The 15,793-nt window shown below is 45.5% G+C and overlaps 2 protein-coding genes across 2 annotated transcripts; both read right to left on the reverse strand.

Moving 5' to 3' along the window:
- Positions 1-5,942: 5,942 nt before the first annotated feature.
- rsph14 (radial spoke head 14 homolog) lies at positions 5,943-9,571 on the reverse strand. The gene is made up of 6 exons (XM_031733616.2): positions 8,952-9,571; positions 8,564-8,666; positions 7,348-7,466; positions 6,932-7,154; positions 6,707-6,846; positions 5,943-6,537 (listed from the first exon to the last, which is right to left on the reverse strand). Exons 1-6 carry the CDS (start codon positions 9,124-9,126, stop codon positions 6,257-6,259), a joined length of 1,041 nt encoding a protein of 346 aa, XP_031589476.1. The 5' UTR covers positions 9,127-9,571; the 3' UTR covers positions 5,943-6,256.
- Positions 9,572-11,287: 1,716 nt separating this feature from the next.
- Positions 11,288-14,838, reverse strand: srp19 (signal recognition particle 19). Its single transcript, XM_031733605.2, has 5 exons — positions 14,637-14,838; positions 12,482-12,557; positions 11,921-11,992; positions 11,727-11,835; positions 11,288-11,642 (listed from the first exon to the last, which is right to left on the reverse strand). The coding sequence occupies exons 1-5, from the start codon at positions 14,672-14,674 to the stop codon at positions 11,512-11,514; spliced, it is 426 nt and encodes a 141-aa protein (XP_031589465.1). The 5' UTR covers positions 14,675-14,838; the 3' UTR covers positions 11,288-11,511.
- Between the last annotated feature and the right edge of the window lie 955 nt (positions 14,839-15,793).

Genomic DNA, 15,793 nt, shown 5'->3' on the forward strand with positions numbered 1-15,793 from the left:
GCTGAACTAGAAAGAAAAAAAAAACTGGGAGGAGACGGTTTCATCGCAGCTGTGGATCAACGCATGATGAACGAGCTTCGAAGCAACCGGAGCCAACGAGAGGAGAAGAAGAAAGGGACCGCCCTTTGAGCTTAAAGGGGGCTCCTGATTGGATAGTCTGTCCCCAAACTCAGTCAGTAAGAGCTCCCCAGCTGTGAGGCGACTGTCAGCTGTACTGGGGGTCGGGTTGGGCGTGTCTGTTACTTTAAGAAACTCATTAAAATCTCAAAGTTTGTATTATTAGGGGCGTGGCCTCTTTGGTTGACAGAAAACTGCAGTTCCTGTAATCGCCACTTGAGGCAGAAATGATTTTTTCCTTCTAGTCAGCTTACGGTCTTTAATTAGCAGCTTTTTAGTACTTTTTAGCCTCATGTTCTCATATGATGGGCAGTAAAATCAGTCACTGTGTTTCTTTATGAACTCAGGTTCAGATGGTTAGGGTAAGCATGAAAGCATTATGTCAATTTGATGTCCCCACAAAGATATCAAAACAAAGACACAGAATTTTTTTCTTCTAGAGTAGGGTCCATGTGCTCGCATGCCCGTCTCCATTTGACCCGTCCCACGCCGTCTTTGGGGCACCGTTTGCTTTTCCCGTGTCTTCCTGAGGAGTCTTCTGTTGTGGGTTGATCGGCCTCAGCCACCGAATCTTCTCCGCTTCCAGTTACCAGTGTTGGGCAAGTTACTTTGAAAAAGTAATTAATTATAGTTTCTAGTTACTTCTTCAAAAAAGTAACTGAGTTAGTAACTGAGTTACAAGATACTAAAAGAAATTAATTACTTGAAAAGTAACTATTGCGTTACTTTTAAAAAAAAGTTTAACCCTCTGGGGTCCAGGGTAGAATTGGCCATGTTTTACTACTTTTGATGTTTCTTCTACATTTCACCTTTAAAACTATTTGCTTTGTCTTGTTTGGTATCATCCTTTTCAGCACAACCTCACGTGTCTGAATTTACAGTCATGTTTTCATTTTGACATACTGTACTAACACAATTGATCTAAAATCAGACAAAAAACATCAAATCTGAGTAGAATAAGTTATATTTTTTACTGTAACAACCACAAACATGTTTAATAAATCATATTTCATAACAAATATAAATTGTCAATTTTAAAATCAGACGCAAACAACAAAGTTATTTGCAGCCATTTACCTTTTTTTTAAACAATTTCTTCAAACTGTTTACAGAACAATCAGCTGTTCTTCAATAAGATTCCACACAAATTATTTGTGCCACTCCAAGAAAATAATTTCTGTCCACTATAAAGGAGAACATCACAGCCTGATACCTGCAGGTCTGACAGCAGCAGGCAGTGGCGGTCCTAGCCTGTTTGGCGCCCTAATTAAATGTATTGAATTTTAATGATCACCGGGTTTTCATTTGTTTGGTTGCTATGGTGATGTGTAACGGGAGTCACGTGGGTGCTAGCGGCGACATTAAGAGGGCGTTGTCAGTCTGTCATTCACTGGTTTGATTTTGACAGAGCAGGGCTGGGTAGCCGTAGTTTTTGTTGACCGCAGCACAACGAGTTTCCCCTTGTTGCATTAGAGCCTGTGATGTTTTAAGAGTTTGAATCGCGAGCCGATCACATTGCTCTGTAAACTTTTCAAGCACTTTAATAAACAAGGAAGCAATTCCCCCTCTCGCATTATTGCGTAAAGTTGACAGCGCGTCAGGCAAATAGGCAGGCTCAGTCCCCGGCCTCTAGCGACTGTGGAAGTCGCTACACTCCTCTTCTTTTCTCTTTTTTTAAACTTTAAAAACGGGTTGTGTGTGAGACTTTAAATCAACAAAATATAAAATATACATTTTAAATTGTTATTGGTCCCTTTACCCCAAGTCCTAAAGTGTATATTTATTTTTTTACTTTTAAATATTTATTGTTCGTTTATTTGCACTGCTGTAACTGGAGCCTCGTCGTCTCGTCTCTCTATATACTGGACTGTATGTAGAGGAGAAGACAATAAAGTTTACTTTGACTTCAGCAGCGCAGCGCAGGCGCTTTCGAGGGCTCTCGCTCACTTTTCGCGTATAGAATTTTGAAAAAACATCGGTGCAAATTATAAGTCTGTATTATAATGTCCGGTGTTTTCGTGTTTGTTGGTTTGTTTTTATTTTGTTTTATTTTGCGAGTTGGTAATTTTTGCTGCTCCAGCCAGCCAGAGAATCTCCCGCCGCCCCGCCCTCTCCTCCCTGTGCCGCAAGCAGCAGGCGCACCTCGCAAACGGAGGGCGCCCTTACTCCCAGCAAATGGGCGATAGAAAACCGAGCGGTGACTATGACATTCCCAATATGCGCTGGCTGATGTCGGGGCAGCATGAGTACGAGCAATTTTTTTTTTGCCGATGCCCGTGATGCCGCCCCCCACCACGATGCCGCCCCGGGCAATCGCCCGTGTCGCCCGTATCTAAAACCGCTACTGGCAGCAGGTGTATCACTGCTGTTTCTACCTGGAGACAGCAGTCGCCTCATTGTTCTGACACACAACACAAAACTATCCACAACACTACACACTAACTACACAAGACAACACATTAACTACACACTCCAAACACGCTAAACCTCACAAATCTCTCACATCTCAAAACTCGCTCTCTCTCTCTCTCTCGCCGTCACTCCTAAATCTTCCCCCTCTTCCTAAACAACCAAATGTCATGTTGCCATATCATTTTTTTGATTGGTCGACATGGTGCATTTTTCCGCCAAAACGAAAGGGCTGTTTTTGTGTTTTTGTTTTGTTTTGGTTTTTTTTTTACATTTTTTGCTCATAAGCAGAGAGGTCTCGCTGCGCTGTCCTTAGTAAACGTGACGAAACTATTGAGGAAAAAATGCCACGTACATATTGTTTATCATGCCTCTGGTTTTACGTGGCCTATCAACACAATTTATAAACTGGTATATGTCACCTTGTTGCTTCTTTAAGTGGTCATGTGATTGGCTTACCACGACTACTTTATTCTTCCTCAGTCAAACAGCAGCACTCATGCGATTGTTTTGCCCCCTGAGCTCCAGGTGTTGTGCTAGACAGTGATCGTGATTACCGTCCGCGGGAGCGCGCAGCTGCTTAAAGCTGTAGCGTCCAGATTACTTACAGCTACTTCCTGCAGCTGATATATGTCAGCTAATATATATACCTTTATATATTGTACATATATTTATTACTTTTTAGATTAGCCATTTTTATATTTTGCTTGTTTTACGTTATTGTATTTTTGCACAACTCTGTTGCTTGTGAAGCTCGCACACAAGAATTTCACTCGCATGTACTGTATCAGTGTACCTGCACATGTGACGTGACAATAAAAGTGATTTGATTTGATATAAGATGCGGTAAGCTGAACACAGCTTCAACCGTCTGTTTGTTGAAAAATAGTAACGGACCGCGTTTTCTTGTTAGTAACTGTAACGGCGTTGTAACGATAGGAATAGTAATTAGTTAGATTACTCGTTACTGAAAAAAGTAACGCCATTATTCCCATCACTGCCAGTTACATATCCATAATATCAACGTCCAGCTTCATGGCACTTGTCTGCTATTGGTGCAGAGTTCATCATGTGATCCATTCAGACTGAAGCTCCGTCATTCATTTTTGAGGCGTTCACAGCGTGTTTGCTGAGGATAGTACCGTCCGTGCAGCCACCAACCTCCACATGCTCCATCTTTGTGATATTAATGTGTTTTTTTTGACCACACTGCCACGTTCCAGTGTAATGCGTGTTTGTCCCTCTGTGTCGTCTTGCAGGTTTGCTTCTCTCCACCGCAGGGAAAAGGGTAATACCACCTGGGTCTGGGTGCAGTTTCCCCCTCCAGGGGCAAGGGTACCTAGACCCGGGGCTTAGAGTACGCTTGGGGAGTGTGATTGTGTGTACAGTGTCTCTTTATGTCTGTCTCCACATTGGGTGAGTGTAGAGTAACTGCATATGAGAGCATGAGGGTGGGAATGGATGTTTGTATCTGTGTGTGCCTGTATGTCTGTGTCTATACGTCAGGTTGGGTATCAGACGTCACCTCTCTGGGGACATCTCAGGCCCTCCAAGGATTGGAGGCCTATCTCCCCCCACCACTTCCCCTGCCGGTGGCGGACGCCCTCAGAAATCGGTGCGTTGGTGGTTCTTTGTGTCCGGGGATGGGCGTCCAGGTACACACCGGCTCACTCCTTGGTGGCTGCTTATCGGGGCCTGGAGCCTGGGGCTTGCTCGGGCCACTTCGGCGGTGGGGTGCTCTCGGCCTCTCGGCCTGAGGCTCGGTCACTCTGGCACAGCTGTGCCGGAGTGTAAGTGACGTGTAAGAGTCACTTACGCGTCACTGCAACCCCCCCTGGCTTCTGCTCCGCGGCTGCTGAGTGACCCCTCATCTGGGACTCTCCTCAGCTCTTTCTGGGATAGTGGCGCGGCTGCCCCTCTGTTGGTCTTCCTTGGTCTCTTGTGTTCTGAGGGCCTCTGGATGTCTGGAGTCTGGATCTCCTCCATACCTGCTTCATGCCCTGGAGGACGGGACTGTGCCCCCCCACCCCCACCCCCCCCACACCCTCTAGCAGATCATTACATGTAGGAACCTTTTAAAAACAAGCGCGTTCATGCTCACAGGTGTACACACGGGTGATCACACACACAAACTACACCCTTTTTGGCTCCTACCTCAAAGCACACTGTGCGCTGTCGATCTTACGTGCTGCACAATAATGTTTAATATTTAGTATTTACTGTTATATTCACATAGATCATCGCGATGATGTTGTTTATTATGTTGCTCTTTTTTTCTGGTTGTTTTCTCCTTTTTCTTTCTCAACAGGTGATCCAGGTGATATATATATGTATTTTTTGTTTGTTTGTTTTGTTGGTTTTTGGTTTTTGCTCTTTATCCCCGTCCCTCTTCCCCGCTGTTTTTCTTTCCCTCTTTCCTTCCCCCAGTCAAGTCTGTCCCGTATCTAGCAAATGAAAATAAAAGAAAATAAACAATAAAAGGTGAATCAGATGGACCATTACGGCAAGGCTGGGATGGTCCATTTGGTAAAGTAAATCCGTTGGGCATCTTTCTTCACCTTTAGACAATAATTCTGATGGCAAAAGAACCAAACGGGACAGGCGGGGGGGGGGGGAAGAAAAGAATAAAAACTGAATTAGTTTGATTTGTATCCGAAACACGGTGCACAGGTCAGGTCAGGTAAGATTATATATATATAAACTTTACATTTGGGACACTGGGGGACATACTTGCACCTAAACCTTTCAGGTAAAGTAGAAAGTGGGCGTATTTTGCTCATTTCACGTTCGCTGTTCTTCTAAATGTGTTCTGGAGACGACTAAAGTGGCTTTCCATGAATAACAGTTCAAAGTAATCCTTTATCTAATCCTGAGCTTTCATGGAGCTGTCTGAAATAAGCTGCTTTAGCTTCTGTCTCTTTAACACCTCACTCACAATTTAAGCCCACTGTCTTCTGATTGGATGACTTCAGGAAGCCTGCTGAGGGGCAGTACCCTGCGCTGATGAGCTGTACGGCCTACACCTGTGAGATGTGATGATGTGATTATTTTTTATGTGTCCATCAAAATTTCTGAGCATTATTTCAACGTTTCACCCACGTGTACTGATTCACGCCCATGTAGCCACGCCTCTTATAAAACAAAAGTTCAAATTTGGAGTTGGGAGGTGTTGGTGATGTCATCGCGTGTGTGAGAGACGTTTTTTATTTCTCGTTTTTCAAATGCATTTAAAACGGTGTCACTTGGTTAATGTTAGTAAGACTTTAGTTCGGGTTAAAAATCGACGCCTTTTGAAGCTTTGTTCCCATCTTAGTTGCCGTGGTAACGCCTCTCTATTGGACAGACAGTAAACATAGTTCCCACTAAAACACATCACTTACAAATCTGTAACATTCACGGACATTAACGATACACGATACATGTCAGACTTCTTTACTCAGCCGGAGGTGTCGCCCCCTGCTGGACATTAGAACAAATGCAGGTTTAAGCTCTTCATTCAGAAAACACACAGTGAACACATGCTGGCATTTATGAACAGAACACTTTAGAGTAAATGTCCTCAGCATTTAAAGTAAACAACCTACTCTTATAACACATTTATAGAAATATCCCATGATGCACCCAGATTTGATTGGACTGGTCATGTGATGTTTAACAATGACATCAGAAAATCTGTGATGAGTTTTGCTTTTTTATTTTCTTACTCCATGAGACCTCTGGAGGTCAGAGGTCATGGAGTCCAGGTGATGACCTGGATGGCGGTCTGAGTGGCCCGCCGGATGTCCTGGTCCTCCTCCGCAGCCTCAGCCTTCTTCTCCACCAGGGGGAGCTGCTCCAGGAGGAGGCGGCGGCCGTTAGGAGCCTCAGCCAATGAGGTGAGCGCACGAAGGACGTACATGATGAGGGCCTTCCTCCTCTTCTTCATCTCCTCCTTGTCATCGTCCCCGTGCTTCTCAGACAGCAGGCCGAGGAGGACGGGGAGGACGTCCAGGTCCAGGCACCGCTGCTTACCTGCAGTCACAGATACTTCTCTGTTTGAAACATGAAAACTAAACTGAAGCTGGTTCGGTACCTTTAGACTGATCGTGGATGAAAAAAACGATTTTACTTAAACTGATCATGATTCAAAGTTTGGAGTATCTGAGTTGAGGGTTGTGGAAGCCGGTGTGTGCGTTTGTACCGGTGGTGATGATGACGGTGTTCATGATGACTCCTGCAGCGTTGGCTTGAACCTCCACGTCTTTGTCCCGTAGCAGACCGATGAGGACAGGAAGGACCTCGGCATCCTCGCAGACCTGTCGCTTCCCGTCCATGGGAACGCTGTAACCAGCAGACAAACAGACTGTTAAACCAGCGCACGGCGAGGAAACAAAAGCACAGCCTGGATCAGAGCGAGCTGTTCTACCTGAGTGCCATCATTGCTGCGGCCGCCTCTCGGCGGATGTTCGAGGATCGGTGGGACAGTTTGCGTCCCAGCAGCGAGACGCCATCGGAGGCCAACCCCGGCAGGGCGTCCAGCCTGGAGCAGTGGGTGAGGGTGGAGAGGAGCAGCAACTGCACCTCCTCATCTTCCTCCTTTGTGATTTTCAGCATCAGTTTAGGCACCAGAGAGAGGAGAGCCTCTGCTCCTGCAGGGCGGCGTGGAAAACTCAAAATTAAGCCCTGAACTGTCCTCATGATCGCCCACAGACGTACGAGTGCTGCAGCGTGTGAGCTGCTGCCCTGAGGACACGCCCCCTGACCCCTCAAACATCATCTTAGTCCTCAATCATTAAAATCCGGGTTTGAGTTCAGCTGCTGATGCTGAGAATCCGAGCTTACCTGCAGGCAGCAGAGCGAGGTGGTTCAGCACTCGGTGGACGTTCCTCCTGCAGGAGAACGAGGAGTCGTCCAACAGCTGACAGAGAGGAGGGAGCAGGGAGGAGGCGAGGACGGCCTGCCTGCAGGAGGAGGCGACAGGACACACACATGAACCCTGAACAGCTTTAAAGCTCCTGAACTTTCAGAAAGATTCAAACAATGACACAAACGGATCCCAACAAACATCCTAAATTTATAAAAGAAACTCTGCTAGTTAAAGGTCCACAGGCAGATGCAGCTCTCATGATTTAGCTGTTATTTAATGCTTTATCTTAATAATTTAAAAAAGGTAAATTCTGTGTTTTTAATAGGTTATTAAATAAAATTGAAAAGTTATTTCACAGTGTTAATAAAAAAAAGTATTTTGTGGTTTATTTATTGTCATATAATTTAAAAACGTTTTTGTTCATTTGTGTTCGACATTTATTTCAATGTCATGTTTAAAAGCTCCATAACACAAATACTTGATACGGTGCCGTAATATCAGGTAAACACACGACATGCGTGTAGTTATGTTGTGTGTTCGAAACATTGGTAATGTTGTACTCTTTAAGTTCACCTGCAGCTGAAAACTAGCTTATCAATAATTCAAATACATTATGAAAGACCCCTGATAAGCCCCCCCTTCATCGTTCTTTTATTCTGCTCACACGTTTCATCCTTTTCTCCAGAACAGTCGTTTGTCAACTTTTCAGGCTCAACATTTTCTCTCCTGTCTGAAAAACTCCCAAAAACAAGATTCTGTTTGCTTCTTCGTGATGAACTCGAGTGTTTGAGCGGATCTTTGGTCTGTGATCGACTCCAAACACGTTTGTCTTAAAGACACGAAGCTTTGTGCCCTCAGCGATCATTTTAAATAAAACTGTTTAAACGGTTTCTCTGTAACTTTGTGTGTTTTACTTTCAGTTTGGTGACTTTGTTGTAGTTCTAATGTTGCTGTTTTGCATCACTCTGCTGTTATTATTTAATATCTGTTGTTTATTTCTCTTAAAGTTTTGCTAGTTTTTGGTTGTCATTTTTGTGTATCTGTTGTTTTGCATTATGTGGTTGTTTGATCTGTTTGCCTCTTTATTGCAGTTGTGAGTGTTTTGCTTTCCTGCTTTTCCATTTTAAACAGAATGACCTGATGACCCCGTTTTCCTCCCGGTGCTGTGCCTGTTTGTCTCGGTACACGTACCTGCCGATGCTGTGTGAGGTCAGCAGGTGAAGAAGCTCACAGGTTTTTGCTCTGACTGATGGATCTTCATCCCTGAACAAAACCTTCAGCTGCTTCAGAAAACCTGCAGAAGAAGAACCAGTTTGCACTTTTCCCAACTTTCCTCCATTTTAGTCACAGCAGACTTCAGAGTGGGCCGGTGCCACCCCAAGTCCCACCTCCAAACACGCCAATAATAGCTAGTGAAACACCTGAAGTGCTCAGGTTATGTTTTATAGTTTCCAAAAGCCTGGATGTCCAGCACAGTTTCTTTCACGGCTCCTCCCTTCTTTCCCTGATTCCCCCTGAACTGCACACCTGTCCTCCCTGTGCAGAGGGCGGACCTCACGGTGACCCTCTGAGCTCTTACCTCCGGTAACAGCCTGGTACAGTCGCTCCGGCTCGTGCACCAGGTCGCAGAGTGACGTCAGAGCCCGGAGCCTCGCCGCAGCCCCGGCCCGCTGCAGCTCCCCGAACAGCTGCGGCACGGCCCGCCGCCCGAAGGCCACCGGAGCCCGGGTCGGGTCGGTGAGCGCCCCGGCCATCCGGGACGATGCTCCGCGCAAAGGTGAGAGAGGGGGCAGGTTAATCGATCAGGAGCACACCGGGTCCGCTGGTCAGCCGATCAACGCTCACCTGTTGCCTAGTAACTGCATATAAACATCAGGCCACTGTGGTGATGCGTTTCAGGCCCGTAGGACTTATGGGAACCTCCTGACTGGTCCTGTTATTCCGTGATCATTTGTTTAAATCGAACAGAAACACAATCATCAAATCAAACAATCACATTAAATAAAGCGGAAGCAACAACCGAAGGAGCTGCTGCCATGGAAACCATCCAGTGAGGGTCCCGGTGCAGCTTCTGTGCTGTTTGGTCAAAGGAGCTTTCAAAGAAAAGCGTCTGGACTTCTTTAAGTTGCTTGAAGATGTTTCACCTCTCATCTGAGAAGCTTCTTCAGTTCTAGGGTCAAATGGTGGCGAGTCCCCCCAAAGAGGGACAAAGGACCCCCAGATGATCCTGCACCTAATCACATGAGCCAAGGTGTGAAAGCGGGTGTGGGACCTAATCAGCCAGGGTTTCGGGTGAGCTCATTGTGAAACCTGGCCCCACCCAATCATGTGAATTCCTGAGGTCAGATGGCCCAGGATGTGAGTGGGCGTTAAGGCGTCTGGGGAGGGAACTCAAAACTGGATTATAGATGGCAGACAGTTGGTGTCGTAAACCACCGCCTCTGTTCAAAGATGGTCGCTCACAGTGGACATAGATGGCCTCTTTCACTCCTCTTTCAAACCATCTGTCCTCTCTGTCCAAAATGGGAACATTGGCATCCTTGAAAGAGTGACCTTTGACCTTTAGATGCAGATGAACTGCTGAGTCTTGTCCTGTGGAGGTGGCTCTTCTATGTTGTGCCATGCGCTTGTGAAGTGGCTTTTTGGTCTCTCCAATGTAGAGGTCTGGGCATTCCTCGCTGCACTGTACAGCAAACACCACGTTGTTCAGTCTGTGTTTTGGAGTTTTGTCTTTCGGGTGAACCAGTTTCTGTCTGAGTGTGTTGCTGGGTCTGAAGTACACTGGGATGTCGTGCTTGGAGAAAACTCTCCTGAGTTTCTCTGATACACCGGCTACATAGGGGATGACAACGTTGTTGCGTCTGTCTTTCTTATCCTCCCTCGCTGGTGTCTGATCTTCTTTTCTGTGCCTCTTTGCTGACTTTATGAACGCCCAGTTAGGATAACCACATGTTTTGAGTGCTTCCTTTACGTGTGTGTGTTCCTTCTTTTTTCCCTTCAGGCTTAGAGGGAACAAGTTCTGCCCGGTGGTGTAGGGTCTTCAAGCAACCCAAAGAAGCCCAGACGCTTTTCGTTTCAAGCTCCTTAGACTATGATGACCTGGATGACTGAGAACCTTCACAGACATACGTCTGTGCTGATGTTAATGCTGGACGAGGTTTGGACTCTGGACCCTCATTCACACAAGTGCGCTCTTCGATGCTTTGAGTGGTTACCAGTTGACATCCACGTCACAGTGTGACACACCTCTGCATCGACCCTCCGCTGGGACTGAACCAGCTGATGTTAATCAAAGCGGCAGGATTGACGTCAGCTGCGGTCACGACCTCCGTCCTCCTCATGTGTTATTTCTCATTATTACACATAACCTCTCTCTGCTTTGGTTTCTTTGCAGGTGTCGACCGGATGAGTTGTTACAGAAAGAGAATTTCATTACAACACCACTTTTACAAACATATTTAGAAAACCGGTAACGTGTTCAAGACTTATTTTACCCGCCGTGAGCTGCAGAGACTGAGAAAGTGCTAAGACAGTCAAAACTAATCCACCCTGTGAGAAAAGAGCCCCACTGAACACAAATCAGCATGATGAGAACTACTGATGAGGAAAAAAAAGCATCTTTATCTGAGGACTTTATTTTAGTCTGAGCCCAGTCCCATCTGCTAACATGGAGGAGGCGGGTTTATGACCTATACTGCAGTCAGACACCAGGGGGCGATAGAGACGTCTGGGCTTCATTTTTTGGGAGCTATCAGGTCATCCATGTTTTCTACAGTCATTGGTCAAAACTGTGGGAAAAAAGAACTCAGTGTCTCTTAAACCTGAAATGAACTTTTTGAAATTACTGGAAAAACCTCAGAACGAGCTGATGCTGACGTCACTGTGGAGGTCGACGCACGAAGGCAACAAAAAAAAAAGGAGAGAAAATGAAACGTTTATTGTGTGAAGCTGTTGGATGAGGTGAACGGAGCCCTCAGTTCAAAGATAAATGAACACATGAGAACATGAAAAACATTCAGGTTTTCATTTTGGAGGCAGAATAAGAGAAAAACAAAAACCTGCCTCAGTCTGATTCTCATCCAATCAAATCAATAACCAACAAAAAAAACATCTAAAGGCAAACCAAAATCATTTTGTGTCTATTTCTTCTTCTTCTTGCTCTTCTTCCCTCCCTCTCCCTGCTGAGAGCTGGTGTCGCCTCCTCCGCTCTTCTGGGTGCGAGTCTTGAGTTTGGGGATCATCTCTGCGACGTAGATCATCACGTCTTTACCTGCGATCACCACAAACGGCACAGCTTTACCTCGGCTAATGTCGTCTACGTGCAGCGGTGTCCTTTCAAAATAAAAGCACTCACGTGAGCTGAACTTGTCCTGACACGGGCTGCCGTCCGCCTGCTTAATCTGAACTCTGACCCGACCTTTGAACTGGCCGTCCCTGTTCCACTCCCGGGGGTGGATTTTGTTCTGGAAGAGACACACGGAGTCCGACTCCACCACGCTGTGTTTTACAGAGAGAGTGTGTGTGTGTGTGTGGATTCTCAGGTGTTACCTCCATGTAGACGTTCATCCCTGCAGCCGCCAGCACGTCTCTGATCTCAGTGCAGGACGGATTCTCCACCGCCTGCAGACACAGCAGCACGTTCACACTCAGCACGCCACTTCCTGTTTATTTTACTTTAGTACATTTGAGCGAGCAGCAGATGTCCTGATGCCCGATCAGTCATCCAGGTAAAGAAATCCCAGAAGGTTGATTCTGTTCATCTGGATGTTTTCAGTGGGAGAAACGTTTCATGATGATTAACAGCTGCTGATCAAAGTCCATGATCTGTGATCAGTGGTTGTTGATCAATGGTCATGAGAATTTGCATATTATTGATCATAAACTGACCTCCAGCCCACTGTTCATGAACAGAATCAACCTTTTGTTTCAGGGTTTTTTCCTCCATCTGGTCATTTTTTTTTTTTTTTAAATCCAAGAGTTTTTTCACACTTTTATCTCGTGTTTCAGTCGACTGTAAAATCCTTTAAAAGATGATGAGTTAAGTTTAAAGATCAGAGCTCAGGTTTCAGAGGTAACATCTCATCAAACACACGAAGGTTAAACCGTCACCTTCTCCACGGAGATCCTTCGTCCTTCAGCCAGCGTCTTCTTACTGTTGATGTAGACGGGATAGAGGCAGACGAACCTGAAACAGACGATGCAGCGACTCAGTGACTGACGGCCGTCCTCATGCATGAAGCCGAGCGCGCTAAGTAAGAACTCCTTATCCAATAATCGCTCGGCTGGAATCACCAAAGACTCAAAGAGAACAAAATCTTTGTCTTTTTAAGAAACTTCTCTGGTTTCGCTGCTCAGATGTGAATATTTTGCATTTCTGAGTCACATTAAAACAAACACTGATGTCACTGAAACGCCTGCTGCACAAACGTCATTGTTTCTGCTCTGTGTGTGTGTGTGTGTGTGTGTGTACACATACAGAGCTGTGCAACAGTCTTCAGCCACTCCTCAGTTCTTTATATTTTGTAGGAAATTTTGAATAGAGTGTAAATATAAATGCAAATGCAGCAAACAGGGCAAAAACAAGCAGCCTGGAGGTGAATCTGTGGCGCGAGCAGCTTCATCCTTCAGCTCAGCGTGAGCTCTGAGCTGCTCTGCGTCTCTGTGAGGATCTTCAGTTCTTCGGGCTTCCTGAAGGACACTCATGTTTTGTTTTGTCCCACTCTGCTTCAGTCATGCTGATGTCCGGCTCTGATGGCGTTCTCCTGTGTGTTTCTATCCTGTGTGCTTCACTTTGAATCATCGTCGTGCTGAAACATGAAGCTGCTAAGATCAGATGTTCCTGCATGGAGGATCAGACTCCACCTGCAGCTGAAACCACGACAGAGTCTCCACCTGATGGCTGCAGCCTCTCAGTGTGAGACCTCCTCGTACACACGGACCATGATGTGGATCCATCTCTAAATCAGGCCTGTTTCTCTGGTCTTCAGGGCTCCGCCTTTCCTCCCGTATCCCTTCATTAAGAAGGTCTTCCTACAAGCTGAGACATTTCTGATGAAGCTTCAGTGAACATTAGACGATCAGCTGAAGATCCAGATCATCTCTCAGCTCCTGTGTCAGGTCTTTCAGATCCTGTTGATCCACTGTAGAGTTTTTTAGGCCTCACACTTCTTCTGTACAGTTTTTCTTTAGACTTCTAAATAAACGCTCCACACCACGCTGAGATATGCCACGTTATCAGCTCTTTGGGAATCAGCGTGTTGGATCAAAAATACTATTTTATGTCAAAATGTGATGTTTATGGCACAGATTCAACTGCTATGTGTCTGCATGACGCGGCTTCATGCCTTCAGTTGGGAGCTGTTTTTAATGTTTCAGTGATTCACAGGTCAGAGTTCAAAGGCTTCATCAAAACAAACTAACAAAGATAACAAACACACACTATAAAAACGGTCAGGAACAAGGATTGGGCTAAAAATGAGAGAAGACAATGGAGGCCTTCTAGAGAACTGTTGCTCAAGAGCACTTTAAAAATGACAAGAACGTCTGTCTGCTTGTAAGCAAAACATAAAGAAATGAGACCTTTGCCTTCCAGTTTGGTTTCTCCGCTCTTCACTCAGATCTCTGTGGTACCAGCTGCTCTGACTGAGGAGGGAAACATCCTGTAAGCTCCACAGATCAAACTCTCCGAACCGGAACGTTCAGCAAACTTTCTGCACATTAATGTGACTCCGATCACATTTTGTCCCTTTAGCTTTAAAAATAAGGCAGTCTGTAAACATCTAGCTTGAACTTCTTATCACACGTCATGCTTAAGGATGAGGACCACAGGCCAAACTTCATGTAGAAAATGCGCAGTTTGATTTTCCCTCTGTTCCCCGTGACTTTACACACAGCTCAGTACAAAATACGATTTAAATATCGGCATGAAAGGCATTTCACTAAAAGTCCTTTAAAAACTCAGTGTCAGTTTCTCCTAATGTCCTCGTTTCATCAGCGTTTCATCGTCGAGGTTCGGCTCTGAATTGAACATTTAAACCCTTAAAACAACCTTTTTCCGTGGAGCTTCAGTTAAAAGCTGCAGGACTGTATGCCGAACTGACGATCAGTCTCCCAGGATCCACATGTGTGCTTCAACATCTTAGAATAAGCACGTGTCATTTGTAGGTGCATTTGTTTACTTAAATGTTTAGAATTCTCTACAAGAGTCTGCACGAGAAACCGGCTAGCTCTGTTAGCTGTAGCTTAGCCAGGGTCCTGGACTTACCGCTCTTTATCCGCGGGGTTCTGGGTGAGATGAGCCATGACTGTCGCTGCTCGGGGACTAAACGCACCGTCTGACCCGAGCCTCTCAGTAATGGACACGAATATGTTTGTAGTATCACCTCACATACATACAGGCTACCGTAAGGATAACGCAGCCATATGGCCACACTGTTGACAACGGCCGCTTCTCTTCTTCGTCTTCTGTATTTAGGCAGAATACACATAACGCTGGGATGTTGCTGCCCTCTACTGTTTGTTTGCCAGTTCCCGTTTTGACAGGAATAAATGTTGTATAAACTTATGTCTGTGAAGGTTCTCAGTCATCCAGGTCATCGTAGTCAAAGGAGTTTGCAAAGAAAAGCGTCTGGACTTCTTTAAGTTGCTTGAAGACGTTTCACCTCTCATCCGAGAAGCTTCTTCAGTTCTAAGGTCAAATGGCCGAGAGTCCCAGATTTAAACTTCCTGTATAAACTTCAAAATCCAGATGAAACCTGTCAGTGAAGAAAGAAGCTTTAGTCTCTAAGGCTTAGAGTCACGTGTGAGCTGTAGCCTCAGTTTCTTGTTGTTAGCTGACCCGTGTAGCCCACAGTGTGGTCTTCTGCTGCTGTAGCCATTCTGCTTCATGGTCTGATGTGTTGTGCTTTCAGAGATGCGCATCTGCATAACTTGTTTATAACGAGCGGTTGTTTGAGTTACTGTTGCCTTCCTATCATCTGTCTCGAGTTCATTCTACGAGCCGGTTTCACCCAGAGAACTGCTCCTCACTGGATGTTTCCTGTCTCAGGCCGCTCTCTGTAAACCACAGGAGGGAAAAGTCCAGCAGTGTCTGAAATACTCGGCCCGTCTCGTATCAAGAGCCTCGTCCAGTCATCTTCCTGATGCTCAGTTTGACTCCAACAAGCTGTTCTGACCATGTCGACATGCTTTAACGTTGCTGATTCATTACAGGCTGATTAAATGATATTTGCATTAACGAGCAGTTGAACAGATGTACCTAATAAAGTGTCTGTTGAATCCATGTAACTGTTCAGCACTTTGTTTGAAAGTGCTTTATAAATAAAGTTATTAGTATTATTGTTGTTGTTGTTGTTAAAGCGATGCAGAAAAACTGTAACTGTGCATACAGCCTCCTGCAGCTGTCTGCACTCTGCCAGCCAC

Source organism: Oreochromis aureus, linkage group 12 (genome assembly GCF_013358895.1).
Source record: "Oreochromis aureus strain Israel breed Guangdong linkage group 12, ZZ_aureus, whole genome shotgun sequence".
Taxonomy (NCBI): Eukaryota; Metazoa; Chordata; class Actinopteri; order Cichliformes; family Cichlidae; genus Oreochromis; species Oreochromis aureus.

Bases quoted from the DNA above. Each gene is read 5' to 3' on its own strand.
- rsph14 (XM_031733616.2), bottom strand. From the start codon at position 9,126: ATGGCCGGGGCGCTCACCGACCCGACCCGGGCTCCGGTGGCCTTCGGG. The intron at 8,667-8,951 runs GTAAGAGCTCAG...CTTCTTCTGCAG, and splicing joins GTACCAGGCTGTTACCGGAG to GTTTTCTGAAGCAGCTGAAG. The intron at 6,847-6,931 runs GTAGAACAGCTC...TGCTGGTTACAG, and splicing joins GCAGCAATGATGGCACTCAG to CGTTCCCATGGACGGGAAGC.
- srp19 (XM_031733605.2), bottom strand. From the start codon at position 14,674: ATGGCTCATCTCACCCAGAACCCCGCGGATAAAGAGCG. The intron at 11,836-11,920 runs GTAACACCTGAG...TGTCTCTTCCAG, and splicing joins GGATGAACGTCTACATGGAG to AACAAAATCCACCCCCGGGA. The intron at 11,643-11,726 runs GTGAGTGCTTTT...TGGTGATCGCAG, and splicing joins TCAGGACAAGTTCAGCTCAC to GTAAAGACGTGATGATCTAC.